Source organism: Procambarus clarkii, chromosome 13 (assembly GCF_040958095.1).
Source record: "Procambarus clarkii isolate CNS0578487 chromosome 13, FALCON_Pclarkii_2.0, whole genome shotgun sequence".
In the NCBI taxonomy this organism is placed as follows: Eukaryota; Metazoa; Arthropoda; class Malacostraca; order Decapoda; family Cambaridae; genus Procambarus; species Procambarus clarkii.
The window spans coordinates 16,794,070-16,820,813 of NC_091162.1; the positions used below are offsets into that span (position 1 = coordinate 16,794,070).

The 26,744-nt window shown below is 49.5% G+C and overlaps 2 protein-coding genes across 18 annotated transcripts in view; one reads left to right on the forward strand and one right to left on the reverse strand.

Annotated features, from left to right (window-relative positions):
* The window catches only part of LOC138364361 (dynein heavy chain-like), a 32,483-nt gene extending 27,182 nt beyond the window's left edge, over positions 1–5,301 (forward strand). Inside the window, exons 2-3 of the mRNA XM_069323973.1 lie at positions 2,768–2,928; positions 4,033–5,301. Of these exons, the coding sequence (XP_069180074.1) occupies positions 2,768–2,928; positions 4,033–5,301 (1,430 nt within the window). The remainder of the gene's footprint in view (positions 1–2,767; positions 2,929–4,032) is intronic.
* Mef2 (myocyte enhancer factor 2) overlaps positions 1–26,744 on the reverse strand; it is a 653,808-nt gene that overhangs the window by 203,830 nt on the left and 423,234 nt on the right. The gene's annotated exons all lie outside the window — the stretch shown is intronic.

The following is a 26,744-nucleotide window of genomic DNA, read 5'->3' on the forward strand; positions in this document are numbered from 1 at the left end:
TTTTGCCCATTTGTTTCCGCCATGGCCCGGGATCGATCCCGGGTCCCTAGATATACGCGCCCAGAGCGCTGTCCACTCAGCCACTAGGCGACCAGTGTGTGCGCGTGTGTGTGTGCGTGTGCGTGCGTTTATGCATACCGGAAGACATGAGAGGCGAGTGAGTGAGTGAGTGAGTGGGTATGCTTGTGTACCTGGAGTGTTGGTGTGTTTGTGTACCTTGAGGGGGTTTGAGATCTTAGATGTCACGGCCCACACTTACACCCCCTCAGCTTACACCCCCTCAGCTTACACCCCCTCAGCTTACACCCCCTCAGCTTACACCCACTCGCCAAACACCACACCTCCAAACACCTGACATGCATACATGCAACCTGCATCCCACACCTGCGATACACAACCTACACCCCCCCACCCCCACGCCTGAAATACACATACGTATAGGAGTATAGTCTACCTCCGAAATCAACGCTTACTACACCCAACAAATCACACCCCCCCCCCCACACCTTACGCCCACACCTGTCCCCCCCCCTCCCACCCCTCGCCCAAAGAGCCAACTAATAAACTGACACACTGTGTGTCACTTTCACCACACGTGTGACACACTCACCACACACCTGACACACACACACCCGTTCCATACATGACCTTCCCGCATGGCACGCTCATAGCACACACACATATGACAGGCACTCATGCCACATGACACAGGCTTGCGAAAAGTGCCAAGTCTACCCCCAAACATGACACTACCCATATCACCTGAAGAATCACTTCTGACACCTGATTCAATACCACACCCCCATGAGAGGCGCTTCACACGGCCTAAACACTCCCGTATGCAGCACAAACATAAAACAAACACACACATACAAACACCACACAAACACAACGCGCCTGTTGATTGACGTTTGAGAGGCGGGACCAAAGAGCCAGAGCTCAACCCCCCCCCCCCTCAGCAAGCACAACTAGGTGAGTACTCACCATATAGCGTGTTTACCCGCCAAAATAAAACTTTAAAATCTACGGCCCCGGTGACGTCTGATGTCATCAGACGTCAGAGCTCTCAGCCATTATGGCTGTAGAACCCAAAGCCTGTGCGGGTATTTAAATTATGACGTCAAAGTGACGTCACATACTTCGCTCGACTGTGTATCTAATACACAACATTATATATATATATATATATATATATATATATATATATATATATATATATATATATATATATATATGTCGTACCTAATAGCCAGAATCCACTTCTCAGCCTACTATGCAAGGCCCGATTTGCCTAATAAGCCAAGTTTTCCTTAATTAATATATTTTCTCTAATTTTTTTCTTATGAAATGATAAAGCTACCCATTTCATTATGTTTGAGGACATTTTTTTTTAATTGGAGTTAAAATTAACGTAGATATATGACCGAACCTAACCAACCCTACCTAACCTAACCTAACCTATCTCTATAGGTTAGGTTAGGTTAGGTAGCAGAAAAAGTTAGGTTAGGTTAGGTTAGGTAGGTTAGGTAGTCGAAAAACAATTAATTCATGAAAACTTGGCTTATTAGGCAAATTGGGCCTTGCATAGTAGGCTGAGAAGTGCGTTCTGGCTACTAGGTACGACATATATATATATATATATATATATATATATATATATATATATATATATATATTTATATATATATATATATATATATATATATATATATATTTATATATATATATATATATATATATATATATATATATATATATATTATTTTCGTCAGGTTAGGTTAAGGTAAAGTGGGTTGCGCTAGGTTAGGTTAGGTTGGGTTGGGTTGGTTTACGCTACGTTAGGTTACATTGGGCTGGGTTGGGTTAGATTCGCCAATGAGGTTCAACTCCTCTCTGTGTCGCTCTCTTCGGTCGATAGCCCCCCCCCCCTCCATGCAGGATTAACCAAACTGTTTCAGCATGCAAGTGCTATGGATATTTGTTTCCCCCCATTGTCGGCGACAGGAAACTTAAGGATATCACGCCTAGGCCTACGGCTCACCTCCGGAACGACTGGTTGATGAGGTTCTGGGAGTTCTTCTACTCCCCAAGCCCCGGCCCGAGGCCAGGCTTGACTTGTGAGAGTTTGGTCCACCAGGCTGTTGCTTGGAGCGACTCCGCAGGCCCACATATACCTGCTTGATGGGGGGTTCTGGGAGTTCTTCTACTCCCCAAGCCCCGGCCCGAGGCCAGGCTTGACTTGTGAGAGTTTGGTCCACCAGGCTGTTGCTTGGAGCGACTCCGCAGGCCCACATATACCTGCTTGATGGGGGGTTCTGGGAGTTCTTCTACTCCCCAAGCCCCGGCCCGAGGCCAGGCTTGACTTGTGAGAGTTTGGTCCACCAGGCTGTTGCTTGGAGCGACCCCGCAGGCCCACATATACCTGCTTGATGGGGGGTTCTGGGAGTTCTTCTACTCCCCAAGCCCCGGCCCGAGGCCAGGCTTGACTTGTGAGAGTTTGGTCCACCAGGCTGTTGCCTGGAGTGACCCCGCAGGCACTGTCACTTATGATAAGTGACGGATAACATTTAGACGGACAGAAGGATATCGGGTGAAGGGAAGGGCACCCTGTGCTGTCCAGGAATCGAACTCGGACAAATACAGAACAAATACAGATAATTACCAACAGAACCTATATATAAAAAAACTCTACCTAACCTATTTGCTAAATTATGCACAATGTGGTAATATATAATAGCATTATATTGAAGAAAATTTATATTTTGAGTGAAGGGCGTGTTGATGACTGAGTCTTCGGAGTCGACCGCTGGAGAAAATGAATATAGCCTGAGAAAGGGGGATGAAGAAGTGCCACGTCTGAGCGCGCACAGCGTTGTCAGTGACAGAAATTGTCGAGATCGAGGCCAGCGGGAGAAGGACGGTCTGGCCGTAAGGTCAGAACCAGGCCACTTTTTGTTGGGTGTAGTGGCGACAGCCGTGGCCAAGGGGGAGGAACAGTGGCTGGGGGGAGGAACCGTGGCCAGGGAGGGAACCGTGGCCAAGGGAAGCCGTACATACCCACTACCATCAGTGACTTCGTTAATCACTTCGAGCGATACCATCGGCGCTCGGTGCGCGGGGTTGCCTGAGGTCTCCAGAGTAGACGTAAACACATGTTGCCTCTGCTCTCTCTCTCTCTCTCTCTCTCTCTCTCTCTCTCTCTAGAGTGATGATCACTTCCGGGTCTCCTCCGGCACTTATCTCGACCAACGATGACCACTTTATCTTACACGTACCATTCCCCCCCCCCCTCTTTGAAGTGCCAAAGTGGCATTGTTTTTGTTAGTGCCTCGAGGAGCTGGAGAATATTTCCCCCCTCTTGCTTCTGGTGGCATTTGAATGCTTGTCTCAGATGATTCCAGCATCTCCTAGCATTTACCCATTGCCGAGTGGCATTCAGTGCATGGAGGGGTTAGGAGACTGGTGGGTAATGGGTTGTGGGGGGTAAGTGGTAGGTGGAGATTGGTGGGTTACGGGGGGGGGGGGGTGGAAGGTGATTGGATGATATGATGATGATCGGGGTTCTTGGTGGATTGGTGTGGCGAGGGGTGAGGTTGGTGATTGGGTAGAAGTTAGTGGTGGGGATGGTTAGTGGTGTGGGCGGAAGGGAGGGGGTTGGGGTGGGGGGTAGGTGGTGGGGGTTGAGCTGGCACTGGGCACAGCATCTCCCCCTGACTCACCCTTGCTACCCCAATGATGTCACGGCCCTGCCCCGCGCCTCCTACGCCCGGCCCTGCACACCCTGCACGTGTTTACCTCACCTGTCATGTGTGTGTGTGTGTGTGTGTGCACAGCTCAAGCCTCAGGGCAAGGGCGGCGCCCCTGGGGCTAGGTGCCCCTAGAGCTCACGCCCCGGCGAGCCTCACACACACACACACACACACACACACACACACACACACACGAAATCAACTTCACAGTTTCGAGAAAGAAATTCCCCTCTGCTGCACTTGACTTGGCACTGGTTCCTTTACCGCGGGTCCCGGGTACCAGGCGTGGTCGTCTGCACACTACGACACGTGGTCGTCTGTCCACTACGACACGTGGTCGTCTGTCCAGTACGACACGTGGTCGTCTGTCCACTACGACACGTGGTCGTCTGTCCACTACGACACGTGGTCGTCTGCCCACTACGACACGTGGTCGTCTGTCCAGTACGACACGTGGTCGTCTGTCCACTACGACACGTGGTCGTCTGTCCACTACGACACGTGGTCGTCTGTCCAGTACGACACGTGGTCGTCTGTCCACTACGACACGTGGTCGTCTGTCCAGTACGACACGTGGTCGTCTGTCCACTACGACACGTGGTCGTCTGTCCACTACGACACGTGGTCGTCTGTCCAGTACGACACGTGGTCGTCTGTCCACTACGACACGTGGTCGTCTGTCCAGTACGACACGTGGTCGTCTGTCCACTACGACACGTGGTCGTCTGTCCAGTACGACACGTGGTCGTCTGTCCACTACGACACGTGGTCGTCTGTCCACTACGACACGTGGTCGTCTGTCCAGTACGACACGTGGTCGTCTGTCCAGTACGACACGTGGTCGTCTGTCCAGTACGACACGTGGTCGTCTGCTCACTACGACACGTGGTCGTCTGTCCAGTACGACACGTGGTCGTCTGTCCACTACGACACGTGGTCGTCTGTCCAGTACGACACGTGGTCGTCTGTCCAGTACGACACGTGGTCGTCTGTCCACTACGACACGTGGTCGTCTGTCCAGTACGACACGTGGTCGTCTGTCCAGTACGACACGTGGTCGTCTGCCCACTACACGTGGTCGTCTGCTCACTACACGTGGTCGTCTGCTCACTACACGTGGTCGTCTGTCCAGTACGACACGTGGTCGTCTGCCCACTACACGTGGTCGTCTGCTCACTACACGTGGTCGTCTGCCCACTGCACGTGGTCGTCTGCTCACTACACGTGGTCGTCTGCTCACTACACGTGGTCGTCTGCCCACTACGACACGTGGTCGTCTGTCCAGTACGACACGTGGTCGTCTGCCCACTACGACACGTGGTCGTCTGTCCAGTACGACACGTGGTCGTCTGCCCACTACGACACGTGGTCGTCTGTCCAGTACGACACGTGGTCGTCTGCCCACTACGACACGTGGTCGTCTGCCCACTACGACACGTGGTCGTCTGCCCACTACGACACGTGGTCGTCTGCCCACTACGACACGTGGTCGTCTGCCCACTACGACACGTGGTCGTCTGCCCACTACGACGCGCGGCAGACACCTCACTAACCCTATATCCACACACATATCCACAAAGGTAATATCCACAAATGCAGCATCAACCCTTCTACTACCCATCTGAGACTTATCCTTCCCTATCCTTCACACTCATCAAAAGTCTCCATCCAACACTCCTCACCTCCTAAGTCCTCATATCCACCAATCCACCAGAATCCTCAGTTCAGCTGACTTTCCCAATTTTAACATTCCCACAATTCTAACCAACTCCCCAAGCCGCCCCCCCCCCCCAACCCCCTCTCTCCACCAATCCCCATAATTGCTGCCCCTATTCTAACGCTGTTGTTGTTAAAGACTCGCTACCTGGAACAAAGTTCCAAGTAGCACGGGCTATGGTGAGCCCGTAGTGTCATATTCTAACATTACCTGTCCTTCCATTCAGCCCCCTCAACCAAAAGAAAAAAATCCACGCTTGGGAGATGCAGGTAACGGCAGCTTGATTGTGAGTTTAAAAAGCTTAAAAATACGCAAGCACAGATGGGATTATAAACCGACCGAACTCTAGAAACGAACACTCAAGAAAAACCCGGCTGTAATTGCACTCGCAGAAACAAAACTAATGAGTCAGACTACGTAACCAAAAAATTACATAATACCTAGACAAAAGAATGATAGAAACAGTAGAGCAGTTATTAGTATTAAAAAACTGCATCAGTTGCAAATTAAGAATATATCTCAAACTATTAATCAAGGAAAAACTTCAACCAATACAAGATAGATTGGGAGAATGAATGATGCGCGGAGAGCAAAACGAATGGAAGCATCCACGAAAAACTTCCTATACCAACATGTCAACAGAACGAATGAGAGAGGCAACGACGAACTACCCCAGAACTGATATTCACTCTGAATATCAGACATAATAGAATTAAGCTGTTAAACCTCCCTTGGGAAAGAACGATCACTGTGTACTGGCATTTGAGCATCTGGTGGGAGATATGGATGACTGTCTCAGGGTAGGAATCGGGAGGCAGAAGGCTGGCATACTCAAGAGTGTAACATTGGAATAAGATGCATTCAATCAGGTTTACCATGGGACACTACTCAGTAGTTGCAACATAAGCAGTAGATGTAGTAGTAGTAGATGTAGATGCAGTAGGTGCGTGGGTGTGGTCAGCACACCTCTGACAGGACAGAGGACCTTGGGAGGGTTGCTCACTGACCTCATCAACGCTTCTGACTAAACACAAGAGGACGATTTTTCAACTCTTAAATGTGAGGGGAAGAAGTCAGTGGCGTGTCCGTGGCAGCCACGGGTCAGGACGTGGCGGTACGTGGCGGAGGGGCACGTATGAGAAGGGCAAAGGGTGTAGATATGAGGGGAGAAGAGAGACATGGCGCCGAGCGTGGGTAGTAGCTATGCCCCGCCTCACCTGTGGGTGCCCCTGGCACTCTCCCAGGTGCTGTAGGGGAGCAAGAGAGAAGGAGGGAGGTAGCGTGGGTATCGGGGGAGGGGGGAGGGCACGGAGCAGTTGGCACCCACCGATGCCAGAACCTAGGCTGCCACTGTTACCTTGTCTAAGACAAGGCCACGGAGGGCGCAGGAGTGGGTTGCGTGTAGGAGTCTTCGGAAGGTATGTGGGAACGTAGGACTGTGTCCCAGGACCCTCTCTAGGGCCTGGCCCCTGGCGCCTGGCACGCCAGTGCTGTGTTGTCTCACACGCGTGGCACCGCTGTTTCCCCCTTGGCACTCTGCCGCACCAGCTGCCACAGTCGCCACCACCCTCCTTCACCTCACCACCACCACCAGTACCACCACCACCATTACAACCACCAGTACCACCACCACCACCATTACCACCAGTACCACTACCACCATTACCACCACCATTACCACCAGTACCACCACCACCAGTACCACCAGTACCACCACCACCACCAGTGCCACCACCACCACCACCAGTACCAACTGTACCACCACCACAACCACCACCACCAGTACCACGACCACCATCACCACCACCATCACCACCACCACCACCACCACAACTACCACTAGTACCACCAGCAGTACCACCACCACCACCACTGCCCTACACCAATCACTATACCTCCTCCTATCACTACCCTCCCCCACTACTACCCTCAACCACCACCAACAACCAACAACCAACATCATCCCACAACCCCTCCCCCTACACAACTTTAAGGCCAGACACCCCCAAGAACTGGCACATCAGAATAAGAACACTATCGCAACAGGTACAACAAGGCTATTGTGGGCACTGTTAGGCCTGTTAGGTAAGAACCAGCACTACCCCCCTCCCCCCCTCTACCACCACACCTACCCTTGACCCCCCACCACTCTACCAGCACGTCTCAAAATACAACCCAATCACTTGGGCTGGACGGTAGAGCGACGCCGGTCTCGCCTCATGCAGGTCGGCGTTCAATCCCCGACCATCTCTGATCTCCTGATCCCTATAGCACTATAGCACCGAAAGACTATAGTCACAATGCTATATAAAACTATCAGAAGAAAGGCTTGACGCTTTCTCCTGATAGCTCCCTTCCCTTCAACCATGACAACCGTCATTACCACAACCACAACCACAACCACCCTCTCCACAACCTGTTCACTACCCCCCCCCCCCCTCGTTCTCTTCATCTACCTCCCCCCTCAAAAAAAAAAAAAAATATCCAACCTTTTACCTTTTAACCTATCCAGAAACGCCCCAACCCAACCTACCCACCTAACCTATCGAAGCTGATGCATAGAAAACCGAGAGATATTTGCGTGTCGTTAATTTCCTTAATAGGTTGCCTTTGTAACGATGGGGTCCTATAATGGACAAAAAAAAAAAATATGCGATCTATTAGTTGAGAGGACGGGGTTTACAATGACCACCACCACTACCACCACTACCACCACTACTACCACTATCCTCTCCTCGTGGTTACTCAACTACCAGCGCTTTAGTCTTAATCACCGTTGAGCACGCTATATCTTTCTATTGTGTTACGGGCTATTCATGCCCGTGCCACCTTTTGGGTGGCTTAATCTTTATCAATCAATCAATTTCTATTGTGTATACGGGAGCATTAACATAATCACTCCCCCCCCCCCCCCACTCACCCCCCTATTAACCTCTTTATCTCCTCGCACTCTTTAACAACTCATTATTATATTTAGAGCATGCTATGGGATCGAACCTGCGTCTCCCCAAACACACACACACGACTCAACGTATGGGCGTCACTTTACATTCGTAGAAACATGAGGTTCTGAGATCAACCACTTGGGTCTGGACGGTAGAGCGACGCCGGTCTCGCGTCATGCAGGTCGGCGTTCAATCCCCCGACCGTCCTTGCAAGTGATTGGGCACCATTCCTTCCTCCGTCCCATCCCAAATCGTTAACCACTGATCCCTTCCCCAGTGCTATATAGTCGTAACGGTCGGGGTCGTAGCGTCGACCGGGGGGGGGGGGGACAAGTGCCTCCATGGCACTGAGGGAGTGCCAAAGAGAGGAATATGTGCTCCTCTGAGACCTCTCCCTCCCCCCCCCCTCACTTCACCAGCGGCTCTCCTCACCTTCAACAATCATCTCACCGTGAGACTCATGTCTCATTTTTCTTATCTATCCCGTAACCAGAATGAGGAAGGATAAGAGATAAGGATTTAGCACGGGGTGGGGAAGGGGGGGGGGGAAAGAATGGTGCCCAACCATTTGGACAAATTTCATATTAAAATGCAAAACAGACCAATTACTGGATTACTGCTAAAAATGGCAACCACTATCACCACTATCACCACCATCACTACGGTCACCACCATCACTACGGTCACCACTATCACTACTATCACTACGGTCACCACAATTCTAATTTTCAACCCAATCCAATCCAATCCACCGTACTCACCTAATTGTGCTTGCGGGGGTTGAGCTTTGGCTCTTTGGTCCCGCCTCTCAACTGTCAATCAACTGGTGTACAGATTCCTGAGCCTACTGGGCTCTATCATATCTACATTTGAAACTGTGTATGGAGTCAGCCTCCACCACATCACTTCCTAGTGCATTCCATTTATTACCTACTCTGACACTGAAAAAATTCTTACTAACGTCTCTGTGGCTCATCTGGGTACTAAGTTTCCACCTGTGTCCCCTTGTTCGTGTCCCACCCGTGCTGAAGAGTTTGTCTTTGTCCACCCTGTCAATTCCCCTGAGAATTTTGTAGGTGGTTATCATGTTATCACCGTAAATCATTTGAAATTACTGTAACCCCCATACACACGCTGAAGATACAGACACATGGATACATATCCTGGCTGTAGTGAGGTACACAAGAATACATAACCTGGTGATAGTGAGGTATACATGGATACATAACCTGGTGGTAGTGAGGTACACATGGACACATAACCTGGTGGTAGTGTGGTACACATGGACACATAACCTGGTGGTAGTGTGGTACACATGGATACATAACCTGGTGATAGTGAGGTACACATGGATACATAACCTGGCGGTAGTGTGGTACACATGGATACATAACCTGGCGGTAGTGTGGTACACATGGATACATAACCTGGAGGTAGTGTGGTACACATGGACACATAACCTGGTGATAGTGAGGTACACATGGACACATAACCTGGTTATAGTGCGGTACACATGGACACATAACCTGGTGGTAGTGAGGTACACATGGACACATAACCTGGTGGTAGTGAGGCACACATGGACACATAACCTGGTGGTAGTGTGGTACACATGGACACATAACCTGGTGATAGTGAGGTACACATGGACACATAACCTGGTGGTAGTGAGGTACACATGGACACATAACCTGGTGATAGTGAGGTACACATGGACACATAACCTGGTGGTAGTGTGGTACACATGGATACATAACCTGGTGGTAGTGTGGTACACATGGACACATAACCTGGTGGTAGTGAGGTACACATGGATACATAACCTGGTGATAGTGTGGTACACATGGATACATAACCTGGCGGTAGTGAGGTACACATGGACACATAACCTGGTGGTAGTGAGGTACACATGGATACATAACCTGGCGGTAGTGTGGTACACATGGATACATAACCTGGCGGTAGTGTGGTACACATGGATACATAACCTGGAGGTAGTGTGGTACACATGGACACATAACCTGGTGATAGTGAGGTACACATGGACACATAACCTGGTGGTAGTGAGGTACACATGGATACATAACCTGGCGGTAGTGTGGTACACATGGATACATAACCTGGCGGTAGTGTGGTACACATGGATACATAACCTGGAGGTAGTGTGGTACACATGGACACATAACCTGGTGATAGTGAGGTACACATGGACACATAACCTGGTGGTAGTGAGGTACACATGGATACATAACCTGGTGGTAGTGTGGTACACATGGATACATAACCTGGTGATAGTGTGGTACACATGGACACATAACCTGGTGATAGTGAGGTATACATGGACACATAACCTGGTGATAGTGAGGTACACATGGACACATAACCTGGTGATAGTGAGGTACACAAGAATACATAACCTGGTGATAGTGAGGTACACATGGACACATAACCTGGTGGTAGTGAGGTACACATGGATACATAACCTGGTGATAGTGAGGTACACATGGACACATAACCTGACTTCCTTTCACTGTGTTTTATTGCCTTAAGCTGACGGCACGATACAAGGGGCGGGGGGAGCTGCCCCCTGGCCCCTGAAAAATGATGGGTCAGGGAGGGGGGACGAGGGTGCCAGAGGTAGAGGAGAACACCGGGGAACAGTGCCAGAGGGAGAGGAGAGCACTGAGGAACAGTGCCAGAGGGAGAGGAGAACACCGAGGAACAGTGCCAGAGGGAGAGAACACTGAGGAACAGTGCCAGAGGGAGAGAACACAGAGGAACAGTGCCAGAGGGAGAGGAGAACACTGAGGAACAGTGCCAGAGGGAGAGGAGAACACCGAGGAACAGTGCCAGAGGGAGAGGAGAACACTGAGGAACAGTGCCAGAGGGAGAGGAGAACACCGAGGAACAGTGCCAGAGGGAGAGGAGAACACCGAGGAACAGTGCCAGAGGGAGAGGAGAACACTGAGGAACAGTGCCAGAGGGAGAGGAGAACACCGAGGAACAGTGCCAGAGGGAGAGGAGAACACCGAGGAACAGTGCCAGAGGGAGAGGAGAGCACTGAGGAACAGTGCCAGAGGGAGAGGAGAACACCGAGGAACAGTGCCAGAGGGAGAGGAGAACACCGAGGAACAGTGCCAGAGGGAGAGAACACAGAGGAACAGTGCCAGAGGGAGAGGAGAACACTGAGGAACAGTGCCAGAGGGAGAGGAGAACACCGAGGAACAGTGCCAGAGGGAGAGGAGAACACCGAGGAACAGTGCCAGAGGGAGAGGAGAACACAGAGGAACAGTGCCAGAGGGAGAGGAGAACACCGAGGAACAGTGCCAGAGGGAGAGAACACAGAGGAACAGTGCCAGAGGGAGAGGAGAACACTGAGGAACAGTGCCAGAGGGAGAGGAGAACACCGAGGAACAGTGCCAGAGGGAGAGGAGAACACCGAGGAACAGTGCCAGAGGGAGAGGAGAACACCGAGGAACAGTGCCAGAGGGAGAGGAGAACACCGAGGAACAGTGCCAGAGGGAGAGGAGAACACTGAGGAACAGTGCCAGAGGGAGAGGAGAACACTGAGGAACAGTGCCAGAGGGAGAGGAGAACACTGAGGAACAGTGCCAGAGGGAGAGGAGAACACTGAGGAACAGTGCCAGAGGGAGAGGAGAACACTGAGGAACAGTGCCAGAGGGAGAGGAGAACACCGAGGAACAGTGCCAGGGGGAGAGAACACAGAGGAACAGTGCCAGAGGGAGAGGAGAACACTGAGGAACAGTGCCAGAGGGAGAGGAGAACACCGAGGAACAGTGCCAGAGGGAGAGGAGAACACCGAGGAACAGTGCCAGAGGGAGAGGAGAACACCGAGGAACAGTGCCAGAGGGAGAGGAGAACACCGAGGAACAGTGCCAGAGGGAGAGGAGAACACCGAGGAACAGTGCCAGAGGGAGAGGAGAACACTGAGGAACAGTGCCAGAGGGAGAGGAGAACACCGAGGAACAGTGCCAGAGGGAGAGGAGAACACAGGGCACCAACAACACACAGGTAGAAGCTCTTCTACGAAAACATAAGAAAAACAAATGTCGGGTAAGAATGTGAGGCATCTGTGAGGGGGGGGGAGGGGTCGTCTTGCCCCACCTTCTTGCTTCTGTTTAGCTTCTTGGGTCCTCCCCTCTCTTCCCCTTCTTTGCCTCCTCCTCCTCCTCCTCCTCCTCTCTCTCTCTCTCTCTCTCTCTCTCTCTCTCTCTCTCTCTCTCTCTCTCTCTCTCTCTCTCTCTGTCCACCCACAGGCTGTTCGGCCCACTCACAGATCCGGCCCACTCACAGATCCGGCTCACTCACAGATCCGGCCCACTCACAGATCCGGCCCACTCACAGATCCGACCCACTCACAGATCCGGCCCACTCACAGATCCGGCCCACTCACAGATCCGGCCCACTCACAGATCCGGCTCACTCACAGATCCGACCCACTCACAGATCCGGCCCACTCACAGATCCGGCCCACTCACAGATCCGGCCCACTCACAGATCCGACCCACTCACAGATCCGACCCACTCACAGATCCGGCCCACTCACAGATCCGGCCCACTCACAGATCCGGCTCACTCACAGATCCGACCCACTCACAGATCCGGCCCACTCACAGATCCGGCCCACTCACAGATCCGGCCCACTCACAGATCCGACCCACTCACAGATCCGGCCCACTCACAGATCCGGCCCACTCACAGATCCGGCCCACTCACAGATCCGACCCACTCACAGATCCGACCCACTCACAGATCCGACCCACTCACAGATCCGGCCCACTCACAGATCCGGCCCACTCACAGATCCGGCCCACTCACAGATCCGGCCCACTCACAGATCCGGCCCACTCACAGATCCGGCCCACTCACAGATCCGACCCACTCACAGATCCGGCTCACTCCTTGTGCTCAGAAGGGGCAGGATGCTTCTGAAGAAATTTGAAGACTAATCGAAGTAGTATCTGGAAGCAGCACTCATCAAGTATTCCCATATCCACTGACGAAACCTGTACATCTTTCCTCGTGCATGGCGGCTCCGTTTGTGTTTACTAAACAGATTACTGTCTTGGAAGGCTAAGGTTATTGTCGGTAGCGCCTCGCAGTTCATGAACTGTTTAATAAATGCAAGCCTGCACGCTGCCTTGATTGAGGACATCAACAGCAGCTTGTGGGGGGGGAAAGTGGTAAACATATGAACAGCGTTTAGGAAATCTAAACAAAAAGACTCATCCAAAACAATTTACACCACCTACGTCAGACCAGCTCCCGAACATGAAGCATCAGCATTGGAGCCGCATTTCATGAAGCCAAAGCGCAAACTAAGTGCCGAGGTTAGTGTCAAGGCTGATGCGCTAATAGGGCTACTACGAGTACATATGTGATCTACTGATCTGTTATCATTTGGGTTTAACACAGGAGGAGTAACAGGAGCAGACGACCTGTGACTCCTGTTAGCCGCGAGAGAGCTTTCCCTTCCCGTTGCTAAAGGTAAGAGATTGGCGCCCAGTCAATCCTCCCTGTCCAGAAGAATTCTAACGCAGACCAAAGCGGTCGCGAGACGCAAGGGTCAGTGTGTTACCCTCACGCCACCAGGACCCAAGACCTCACATAAGACAAGCTGTGAACAGGACATGATCACAACATACAACATACTGAGGAGAATGGACAAGGCGGATAAGGTCAGCCTCCATAAACTGAGAGGAAATAGGACAAGAGGACATCGCTGAGAGAAATATAAAAGAAGCGTTTGTATCGGTCAGGGGAGCGGACAGCACACTGGACTTGTGATCCTGTGGTCCCGGGTTCGATCCCGGGCGCCGGCGAGAAACAATGGGCAGAGTTTCTTTCACCCTGTGCCCCTGTTACCTAGCAGTAAAATAGGTACCTGGGTGTTAGTCAGCTGTCCCGGGCTGCTTCCTGGGGGTGGAGGCCTGGTCGAGGACCGGGCCGCGGGGACACTAAAGCCCCGAAATCATCTCAAGATAACCCTGTACGTAAGGTCTAAATGGTTGAATGACGCCTTGAAAGACGAATTTGTGGAAGCCTCCTCCTCCTCGAGGGGGGGCCTGACAGCTGAGTGGAGAGCGCTCCGGTTTCGTAGTCCTGAGATTCAGGGTTCGATGCCCGGTGGAGGCGGAAACAAATAGGCAGAGTTTCTTTCACCCAGATGCCTCTGGTCACCTAGCAGTACAGAGGTACCTGGGAGTTAGACAGCTGCTACGGGCTGCTTCCTTGGGGGTGTAACAAAAAGGAGCCCTGGTCGAGGACCGGGCCGCGGGGACACTAAGCCCCGAAATCATCTCAAGATAACCCCCCCCCCCCCCCCAACCACTTTAAGAGCAGATGCGGCAATTAGAGATATTCAAACGTTCCAGGTATAAAAAATAATTAAGCGAAGGGTTATCTTAAGGTTATCTTGAGATGATTTCGGGGCTTTTTTTAGTGTCCCCGCGGCCCGGTCCTCGACCAGGCCTCCACCCCCAGGAAGCAGCCCGTGACAGCTGATTAACTCCCAGGTACCTATTTACTGCTAGGTAACAGGGGCATTCAGGGTGAAAGAAACTTTGCCCATTTGTTTCTGCCTCGTGCGGGAATCGAACCCGCGCCACAGAATTACGAGTCCTGCGCGCTATCCACCAGGCTACGAGGCCCCTGTGGGTTGGCACATCGGGGAGGGGTAAAGAGAGGGGGGAGGAAGACTTCTTGAAGAGTACAACCCTTGGGGCTGGACTGTAGAGCGACGATCTCGCGTCACGCAGGTCGGCGTTCAATCCCCTAGACCAAGCAACATCCTTCTCCCCGACCGTCCTTACTAAAATATCCTGATCCTTCCTTTCCCAGTGCTATATAGTCGTAATGGCTTAGCACCCTCTCCTGATAGTTCCCTTCCCCTTTCTTGCATAGTAGGACACTAACAAGCAAGCCACTAACAAGCAAGACACTAACAAACAAGACACTAACAAGCAACACACTAACAAACAAGACACTAACAGGCTTAAGCCCCTACAAAACAAACACAGTATCACCTCCAAGCAACTGTGAACAAAAGCCACCACTGACGATGAAAGATGGAAACTCCTGTTTTTCTAATTCACTTTAATGGTAGAAAACAGAACATAAATATATACTGTATATAATTGGTGTGTGTGCGCGCGTGTGTGTGTGTGTGTGTGTGTGTGTGTGTGTGTGTGTGTACTCACCTAGTTGTACTCACCTAGTTGTGTTTGCGGGGGTTGAGCTCTGGCTCTTTGGTCCCGCCTCTCAACCGTCAATCAACAGGTGTACAGATTCCTGAGCCTATCGGGCTCTGTCATATCTACACTTGAAACTGTGTATGGAGTGAGCCTCCACCACATCACCCCCTAATGCATTCCATTTGTCAACCACTCTGACACTAAAAAAGTTCTTTCTAATATCTCTGTGGCTCATTTGGGCACTCAGTTTCCACCTGTGTCCCCTTGTGCGTGTTCCCCTTGTGTTAAATAGACTGTCTTTATCTACCCTATCAATCCCCTTCAGAATCTTGAATGTGGTGATCATGTCCCCCCTAACTCTTCTGTCTTCCAGCGAAGTGAGGTTTAATTCCCGTAGTCTCTCCTCGTAGCTCATACCTCTCAGCTCGGGTACTAGTCTGGTGGCAAACCTTTGAACCTTTTCCAGTTTAGTCTTATCCTTGACTAGATATGGACTCCATGCTGGGGCTGCATACTCCAGGATTGGCCTGACATATGTGGTATACAAAGTTCTGAATGATTCTTTACACAAGTTTCTGAATGCCGTTCGTATGTTGGCCAGCCTGGCATATGCCGCTGATGTTATCCGCTTGATATGTGCTGCAGGAGACAGGTCTGGCGTGATATCAACCCCCAAGTCTTTTTCCTTCTCTGACTCCTGAAGAATTTCCTCTCCCAGATGATACCTTGTATCTGGCCTCCTGCTCCCTACACCTATCTTCATTACATTACATTTGGTTGGGTTAAACTCTAACAACCATTTGTTCGACCATTCCTTCAGCTTGTCTAGGTCTTCTTGAAGCCTCAAACAGTCCTCTTCTGTTTTAATCCTTCTCATAATTTTAGCATCGTCCGCAAACATTGAGAGAAATGAATCGATACCCTCCGGGAGATCATTTACATATATCAGAAACAAGATAGGACCGAGTACAGAGCCCTGTGGGACTCCACTGGTGACTTCACGCCAATCGGAGGTCTCACCCCTCACCGTAACTCTCTGCTTCCTATTGCTTAGATACTCCCTTATCCACTGGAGCACCTTACCAGCTACACCTGCCTGTCTCTCCAGCTTATGTACCAGCCTCTTATGCGGTACTGTGTCAAAGGCTTTCCGACAATCCAAGAAAATGCAGTCCGCCCAGCCCTCTCTTTCTTGCTTAATCTGTGTCACCTGATCGTAGAATTCTATCAAGCCTGTAAGGCAAGATTTACCCTCCCTGAATCCATGTTGGCGATTTGTCACGAAGTCCCTTCTCTCCAGATGTGTTACCAGGTTTTTTCTCACGATCTTCTCCATCACCTTGCATGGTATACAAGTCAAGGACACTGGCCTGTAGTTCAGTGCCTCTTGTCTGTCACCCTTTTTGTATATTGGGACCACATTCGCCGTCTTCCATATTTCTGGTAGGTCTCCCGTCTCTAGTGATTTACTATACACTATGGAGAGTGGCAAGCAAAGTGCCTCTGCACACTCTTTCAGTACCCATGGTGAGATCCCATCTGGACCAACCGCCTTTCTAACATCCAGATCCAGCAGGTGTCTCTTGACCTCCTCTCTCGTAATTTCGAACTCCTCCAAGGCCGCCTGGTTTACCTCCCTTTCTCCTAGCACAGTGACCTCACCCTGTTCTATTGTGAAGACCTCCTGGAACCTCTTGTTGAGTTCCTCACACACCTCTCTGTCATTCTCTGTATACCTGTCCTCGCCTGTTCTAAGTTTCAATACCTGTTCTTTCACTGTTGTTTTCCTTCTGATGTGACTGTGGAGTAGCTTTGGTTCGGTCTTGGCTTTGTTTGCTATATCATTTTCAAAAATTTTCTCTGCTTCTCTTCTCACCCTGACGTACTCATTCCTGGTTCTCTGGTATCTCTCCCTGCTTTCTGGTGTTCTGTTATTCCGGAAGTTCCTCCACGCCTTTTTGTTCAGTTTCTTCGCTTCCATACATGCCCTATTATACCATGGATTCTTTTGTTGCTTCTCGGATTTTTCCCTTTGGGCCGGGATGAACCTGTTTACTGCCTCCTGACACTTTTGGGTAACATAGTCCATCATACCCTGTACAGACTTGTCTCTGAGGTCTGTGTCCCAAGGTATTTCACTTAGGAAACTTCTCATCTGTTCATAATTCCCCTTTCGGTATGCCAGCCTTTTGATTCCTAGTTCTTTTTGGGGGGAGATAAGTCCTAGCTCTACCAGGTACTCAAAGTTCAATACACTGTGGTCACTCATTCCCAAGGGCGCTTCCATCTTAACTTCCCTTATATCCCATTCATTTAGGGTAAATATCAAATCAAGCATTGCTGGTTCATCTTCTCCTCTCATTCTTGTTGGCTCTTTGGTATGCTGGCTTAGAAAGTTTCTTGTTGCCACGTCCAGCAGCTTAGCTCTCCATGTTTCTGGTCCTCCATGCGGGTCTCTGTTCTTCCAATCTATCTTCCCATGGTTGAAGTCTCCCATGTGTGTGTGTGTGTGTGTGTGTGTGTGTGTGTGTGTGTGTGTGTGTGTGTGTGTGTGTGTGTGTGTGTGTGTGTGTGTGCGTGTGTGTGTGTGGGAGGCGTTTTGCATTTGTTGGTTTTAGCACCATATATCTTGTGAGCCGCACTCCTGATTGTTTTTAATCTGATGAATGTACAGGTCCCGCGTCGCTCTTTGTCACTAGCGGGGGGTCCCTGCCCCCCCTTTCCCTCCCTTAGTTGTACCTTAATGGTGGCTCCCTGTGTGTGTGTATTAGCCCCCTGTCCCCCCCCTGACTATGATGTGACAACGATCCCCAGAAGTTCACACAAATAATGTGCAATGTGTCTTTTCTCGGTATATATATATATATATATATATATATATATGTCGTACCTAGTAGCCAGAACGCACTTCTCAGCCTATTATGCAAGGCCCGATTTGCCTAATAAGCCAAATTTTCCTGAATTAATATATTTTCTCTATTTTTGTTCTTATGAAATGATAAAGCTACCCATTTCATTATGTATGAGGTCAATTGCTTTTTATTGGAGTTAAAATTAACGTAGATATATGACCGAACCTAACCAACCCTACCTAACCTAACCTAACCTATCTTTATAGGTTAGTTTAGGTTAGGTAGCCGAAAAAGTTAGGTTAGGTTAGGTAGGTTAGGTAGTCGAAAAACAATTAATTCTTGAAAACTTGGCTTATTAGGCAAATCGGGCCTTGCATAGTAGGCTGAGAAGTGCGTTCTGGCTACTAGGTACGACATATATATATATATATATATATATATATATATATATATATATATATATATATATATATATATATATATATATATAACTGAAAACTCACACCCCAGAAGTGACTCGAACCCATACTCCCAGAAGCAACGCATCTGGTATGTACAAGACGCCTTAATCCACTTGACCATCACGACCGGACAAAATGAGGTGATAGCCGAGGCTATTTGAACCACCCCACCGCCGGCACTCGGATAGTTATCTTGGGCATAGCATTTTACCAAATCACCTCATTCTTTGGGGCAACACGTGAGGAACACAAATGCGAACAAGCCTGAATGGTCCCCAGGACATATGCAACTGAAAACTCACACCCCAGAAGTGACTCGAACCCATACTCCCAGAAGCAACGCATCTGGTATGTACAAGACGCCTTAATCCACTTGACCATCACGACCGGACAAAATGAGGTGATAGCCGAGGCTATTTGAACCACCCCACCGCCGGCACTCGGATAGTTATCTTGGGCATAGCATTTTACCAAATCACCTCATTCTTTGGGGCAACACGTGAGGAACACAAATGCGAACAAGCCTGAATGGTCCCCAGGACATATGCAACTGAAAACTCACACCCCAGAAGTGACTCGAACCCATACTCCCAGAAGCAACGCATCTGGTATGTACAAGACGCCTTAATCCACTTGACCATCACGACCGGACAAAATGAGGTGATAGCCGAGGCTATTTGAACCACCCCACCGCCGGCACTCGGATAGTTATCTTGGGCATAGCATTTTACCAAATCACCTCATTCTTTGGGGCAACACGTGAGGAACACAAATGCGAACAAGCCTGAATGGTCCCCAGGACATATGCAACTGAAAACTCACACCCCAGAAGTGACTCGAACCCATACTCCCAGAAGCAACGCATCTGGTATGTACAAGACGCCTTAATCCACTTGACCATCACGACCGGACAAAATGAGGTGATAGCCGAGGCTATTTGAACCACCCCACCGCCGGCACTCGGATAGTTATCTTGGGCATAGCATTTTACCAAATCACCTCATTCTTTGGGGCAACACGTGAGGAACACAAATGCGAACAAGCCTGAATGGTCCCCAGGACATATGCAACTGAAAACTCAGTGGGGTGGTTCTCAGGCCGGCGGTGGGGTGGTTCAAATAGCCTCGGCTATCACCTCATTTTGTCCGGTCGTGATGGTCAAGTGGATTAAGGCGTCTTGTACATACCAGATGCGTTGCTTCTGGGAGTATGGGTTCGAGTCACTTCTGGGGTGTGAGTTTTCAGTTGCATATGTCCTGGGGACCATTCAGGCTTGTTCGCATTTGTGTTCCTCACGTGTTGCCCCAAAGAATGAGGTGATTTGGTAAAATGCTATGCCCAAGATAACTATCCGAGTGCCGGCGGTGGGGTGGTTCAAATAGCCTCGGCTATCACCTCATTTTGTCCGGTCGTGATGGTCAAGTGGATTAAGGCGTCTTGTACATACCAGATGCGTTGCTTCTGGGAGTATGGGTTCGAGTCACTTCTGGGGTGTGAGTTTTCAGTTGCATATGTCCTGGGGACCATTCAGGCTTGTTCGCATATATATATATATATATATATATATATATATATATATATATATATATATATATATATATATATATATATATATATATATATATATATATATATATACCGAGTAGTTTAGTCTCTCTTCAACGCTACCTTTCCTCTCCCCTCTCCCTTAGAAAAAAAAGTCTTGATATTGCTTGTAACAGCAGGTAAGAAGGGAAGGGAACTATCAAGGGAAAGCGCCAAGCCATTACGACTATATAGCACTGGGAAGGGGTCAGGATAAGGATTTGGGATGGGACAGGGGAAAGGAATGGTTGCCAACCACTTAAGAAAATTTTTTCCTTCGCTAAAAGGCCGATTGCAAATGGTAAGCTTAGGTCAGATTACGTGTAATATATACTACATTGTGTGCCTACCTTGAGGTTACCTTGAGGTGCTTCCGGGGCTTAGCGTCCCCGCGGCCCGGTCGTCGACCAGGCAGGCCTCCTGGTTGCTGGACTGGTCAACCAGGCTGTTGGACGCGGCCGCTCGCAGCCTGACGTATGAGTCACAGCCTGGTTGATCAGGTATCAAACCTTGGGAGAGGGGGCGCCTGGGATTGAACCAGGGACCTCTCGACCAGGGCCTAGAGTACAGAGATTACAAAACCCTAGCATACGGTCACGGATATCACCCCATAGAACCTTGCGATTTAATTAAACTTACGTGATAGCAGAGGGACTATCGATATCATCTACAGGTAATATGCATCAGAAGTCAGAAAACTTACCAGAACACTGAAAATTTTAAATCCTATTCCAAATATCCTACTCTATACAAATATCCTATTCCAAATAAATACATACAATAGGATACATATAATAGGATAAATAAGATACAAATATCCTATTCCAAATAAATCCTACTCTAAATAAGAGGCAAACTACCTTAGTCCTGGTAATTAAACGATCTGCTTGGAAAACTCTGAATGTACTTGATGGGAGCCGGTCAGCCGAGCGGACAGCACACTGGACTTGTGATCCTGTGGTCCTGGGTTCGATCCCAGGCGCCGGCGAGAAACAATGGGCAGCGTTTCTTTCACCCTATGCCCCTGTTACCTAGCAGTAAAATAGGTACCTGGGTGTCAGTCAACTGTCACGGGCTGCTTCCTGGGGGTGGAGGCCTGGTCGAGGACCGGGCCGCGGGGACACTAAAGCCCCGAAATCATCTCGATAATTGACCGAACTCATTTGACTGACAATAAACAAAATCTGCAGACATTAAAAACTAAAAAGTTTGAATACTTTGCAGTAATAAGCGTTATATCATATATATATTTTATATCGAGTGGCAGTTGCCTTCTCAAAGAACTTATAGAAGCAAAGATATTCCTCGCTGCACAACGAGAATTCTCGTTAAATTATCAATAATTTAATAACCAAATTCAGAAAACGATGTAGAGGAAGTATGACAACAGTTCATTTTTGGTAGCAAATATTCCCACAAAAACACACCAACGTAATCACAACGTTTTTTTAACGCTATTACGTTGTTAGAACGTTCTATTAATGTAAAAAGTTGTCAAACTAACGTTGGAGTTACGTTTTTTTTTGTGTTAGGATACGTCCATTTAAATCTAGACAGCAATCTCGATCGCGAGAAAGCACTGGCTCTTGGCGTTCATCTTGCTAGACGTTCAGGTCATCTGTATGTACCGACTCCGTCCGCACGACAATCAGCTGGAGCAGGTAAACAAAGAACACGTGGGTGTAATGTCTCCGACAGTCAGCTGGAGCATGTAAACAAAGAACACGTGGGTGTAATGTCTCCGACAGTCAGCTGGAGCATGTAAACAAAGAACACGTGGGTGTAATGTCTCCGACAGTCAGCTGGAGCAGGTAAACAAAGAACACGTGGGTGTAATGTCTCCGACAGTCAGCTGGAGCAGGTAAACAAAGAACACGTGGGTGTAATGTCTCCGACAGTCAGCTGGAGCAGGTAAACAAAGAACACGTGGGTGTAATGTCTCCGACAGTCAGCTGGCGCATGTAAACAAAGAACACGTGGGTGTAATGTCTCCGACAGTCAGCTGGAGCATGTAAACAAAGAACACGTGGGTGTAATGTCTCCGACAGTCAGCTGGCGCATGTAAACAAAGAACACGTGGGTGTAATGTCTCCGACAGTCAGCTGGAGCATGTAAACAAAGAACACGTGGGTGTAATGTCTCCGACAGTCAGCTGGAGCATGTAAACAAAGAACACGTGGGTGTAATGTCTCCGGCACAGCCTCTAGTGGAATTGTTTACCAATATTGCCTTCTTCCTCTTCTGTGAAGACATCTTGACTCCATAGTTTAGTGTGATAAACATGACATTTATGATAATTCTGAAACATGCGAATACTGAACAGTATTAAAAACTCTCTCTAACTCCGTAACTACAAAAAGAGTGTGTAGATCACAAGTAGATGTTTATGAAACAGCCTCGTCGTGACTCCCACAAGAGGGGGCAAACTGGACGGTTCTGTGGCACAGGTGAACCACAGAGCTCATTTTTAGGGAATTCTCTCAGTGATACCTTTTTTTTGGTTAGGGAGGACAGACAGGTCAAGGGTCAGGGAGGCTGGTGTGAGGACAGGTCAAAGGTGTCAGGGAGTCTCCACCCACCACAACCACCACCAACTGGTTAAGGAGTTAACCACCACCAACTTTCACCACCCGTCTGTGGGTCATTTAAACTTCCCGGAAGTGTAAATACCCTGAGGGGCGGCAGCTTTAAATCCCCAGACCTCAGGAGACGTTGATGGGACGATGGCGGTGGGGGGGGGGGGGGGAGGCATGGTCTAGCCGCCCTTTAAATCATTAACTGCCCCCCATTACCACCATTGAGGGGGCTCTGAGGTGGCATTTGGGTGCTTCCTTTTAGCAAGGAAAAACTAACGTCGCTTGAAGAGAAGTTTTTCTTCGGAGGGGGGTTGAGGGCGGGGGAGGTGTAGAGGTGCAGACGATGAACATTTTTAGAAATGTGGAAAATAGAGTTGTGATGGCAGGCGGTGTGTACTTACCTAATTGTACTTTCCTAATTGTGCTTGCGGGGGTTGAGCTCTGACTCTTTGGTCCCGCCTCTCAACTGTCAATCAACTGGTGTACAGGTTCCTGAGCCTACTGGGCTCTATCATATCTACACTTGAAGCTGTGTATGGAGTCAGCCTCCACCACATCACTGCCTAATGCATTCCATTTGTCTACTACTCTGACTCTGAAAAAATTCTTTCTATTGTCTCTATGGCTCATTTGGGCACTCAGTTTCCACTTGTGTCCCCTTGTGCGTGTGCCCCTTGCGCTAAATAGCCTGTCAATGGAGGATAGGTCAATAGAGTGTGTGTGTGTGTGTGTGTGTGTGTGTGTGTTTTTGGAAGCTAATCTAAGCTACCTTTCCTGTATTTCAACATATATACGTGTCTATAGATGAATGCTGTGTAGCATTCACATATGTGCATAAGCATCTGTATATGTTTTGATACTATATTACAGATTTTTTGGGGGGAGGTACTGGATAGTGATTGGTGTAGGGGGGATAGAGGGGGTGAGGGCAAGGTTGGGAACGGGAGGGTGGAAAGGGTTGGGTTAGGGGAGGGAGGGATTGGTTAGGGGAGGGAGGGATTGGTAAGGGGGGGGGGGGGATAAGGGGGTTAAGGCTACGTAGGGAAATAGATAAGGAAGGTGAGGGCGAGGCATGAGGTAGAGAGATGATGGCTGGGTAGGGGTATGAATGAGGTAGATGAGTGTCCACTTCTGGTCCACGTCTGTGGACAGAAATGTACCCCATACTCATCCCGTGGGCAGTAGTGGACCCCATACCCATCCCGTGGGCAGTAGTGGACTCCATACCCATCCCGTGGGCAGTAGCGGACTCCATACCCATCCCGTGGGCAGTAGCGGACTCCATACCCATCCCGTGGGCAGTAGTGGAAAAAGCGAGAAACACACATAATACCCTAAGGGACTGAACACTATGCCACTGGTATTTTGCACTTCTTTGTATTTGTAACCTTCCTTAATCATGTCTCCGGCGCCAAGCACGAGGACTTATTAAAAGCAGTATTGCTTAATAATGCTTAATAATGCTTAATAATGCTTAATTACCGCTTAATTCCCTACAAGTCTGAGGAGTTCGTTTCAAAACACAAATTTAAGCAATCTAAACCAATAATATTAATGATTCAACTCTTAAATCCAACCACCGGTGGGGCCTGTGGCTGAGCGGACAGAACACTGGACGCGTGATCCTGTGGTCCCGGGTTCGAACCCGTGCGCCGGCGAGAAACAATGGGGCAGTTTCTTTCACCCCTGATGCCCCTGTTACGTACCAGTAAATAGGTACCTGGGAGTTAGTCAGCTGTCACGGGCTGCTTCCTGGAGGTGGAGGCCTGGTCGAGGACCGGGCCGCGGGGACACTAAAAGCCCCGAAATCATCTCAAGATCACCTCAAGATACGCTTGAAACAATCCAGCGATCCCACGTCTATTCTGGTTACCCGGTAGTTTGTTCTATACATTAACAACCCAATTCCCACACCAGTATTTACCCAGGTCTTTTCTCGATGAAAACTCGGCTTCTTTCAATTCATTGTCTCGTGCTCTATTTTGTGCCGATATTATTTATTGGCAGCCCTCGCTTCGGAGAGGTGCACGCAATCTCCCTTCACCGCCCAACCACGGTGGGGTGCACGCAATCTCCCTTCACCGCCCAACCACGGTGGGGTGCACGCAATCCTAAACCCTCGCCACAGAGAGATGCACCTAATCCTCCCCCCTGCCACAGAAGTGCACGCAATCCTCCATTGAAACGGAGGTGCACGCAGCCGCCGCCCCCCCCCCCCCCACTTTACCATAGAAGGGTGATGCAGCATGAGAGAGAGCTAGGGGGGGGGGGAGGAAGGGGAGAGAGGGTACAACGATGCACTCAAACCTGTGTATAAAATGCATTTAATGCATAAAATCCTGTGAGCGACACATTCCCCCCCCCCTTTTAAACACAGAACCCTCCCCCCTCCCCCTCCCCCTCCCCCCCTCCACCTCCCCCCCCCCCACACACACACACACACACGTGACACGCATAAAAAAGGAAGGTGTAATGTTATCCCTTTTGGCGTAAGAATATTATGCCATAAGTATAAGCAGATACTTATATATTTTGATACTTAAAAGTATATATTCCTATATCAGGAGTATAGGAGGTATACCACCACCACCACCCGACAAGGCCCCACCTTACCTTGGCGGTTATACCTTGCGATGATTTCGGGGCTCAACGTCCCCGCGGCCCGGTCCTCGACCAGGCCTACACACCACGTCAGATAAGGAGGTAACTTGACGCTAGAGAAACTCTCCCGACTAATGATAACCTCACGGAGCCTGCAAACAAAACCCTCTCTGCTACAACCCCCCTCCCTCCCCCCCTTAACCCCTGCAACAACAACCCCCCCCCTGCAGCCCCAACAACACTCCCCCCCCCTACAACACCAACAACAACAAACCAACACTCCCTCAGAAGTTATAGTTTCCCCAGCAGTCACTCATTACTAGAAAACGGGATTCATTTCGTATATAACACCTTTTAAAATGAACAAATCCAACAAGGGCCGTGACGAGGATTCGAACCTGCGTCCGGGAGCATCCCAGACACTGCCTTAATCGACTGAGCTACGACAGGGTAAAAAATCCGGCCCTTGTGGATTTGTTCATTTGATGCATCAAGTTAGTGTGATCTCTGTGTGTAACACCATTTTAAGTTTCCGCAATTAACGAAGTCGCTTTCATTCCTCCGTAATTGCAACAAAAAAATAGGACCCGGATGCAACAGACTGCCCCTCCCCCGCCCCCCCTATTATTCAATTACCTACGAGAGAACATAGTGGTGATGTGTTTACGAAGACATTTTAAATACAACGCCCACGACATTCCACTACAGGTCACTGGGAACGTTGAAGTATCTGTCAAGAGTATATTAAATGAACAAATCCACAGGAGCCTTGATGAGGGTTCGAACCTATGTGCGGAGAGTGTTCCCAAACGCGCTCTATTGTCCACTGTACCATGATATGTGTGTGTGTGTGTGTGTGTATTGTGACGTGTGTGTGTGTGTGTGTGTGTGTGTGTGTGTGTGTGTGTGTGTGTGTGTGTGTGTGTGTGTGTGTGTGTGTGTGTGTGTGTGTACTGTGACTTCTGTGTGTGTGTGTGTGTGTGTGTGTGTGTGTGTGTGTGTGTGTGTGTGTGTGTGTGTGTGTGTGTGTGTGTGTGTGTGTGTG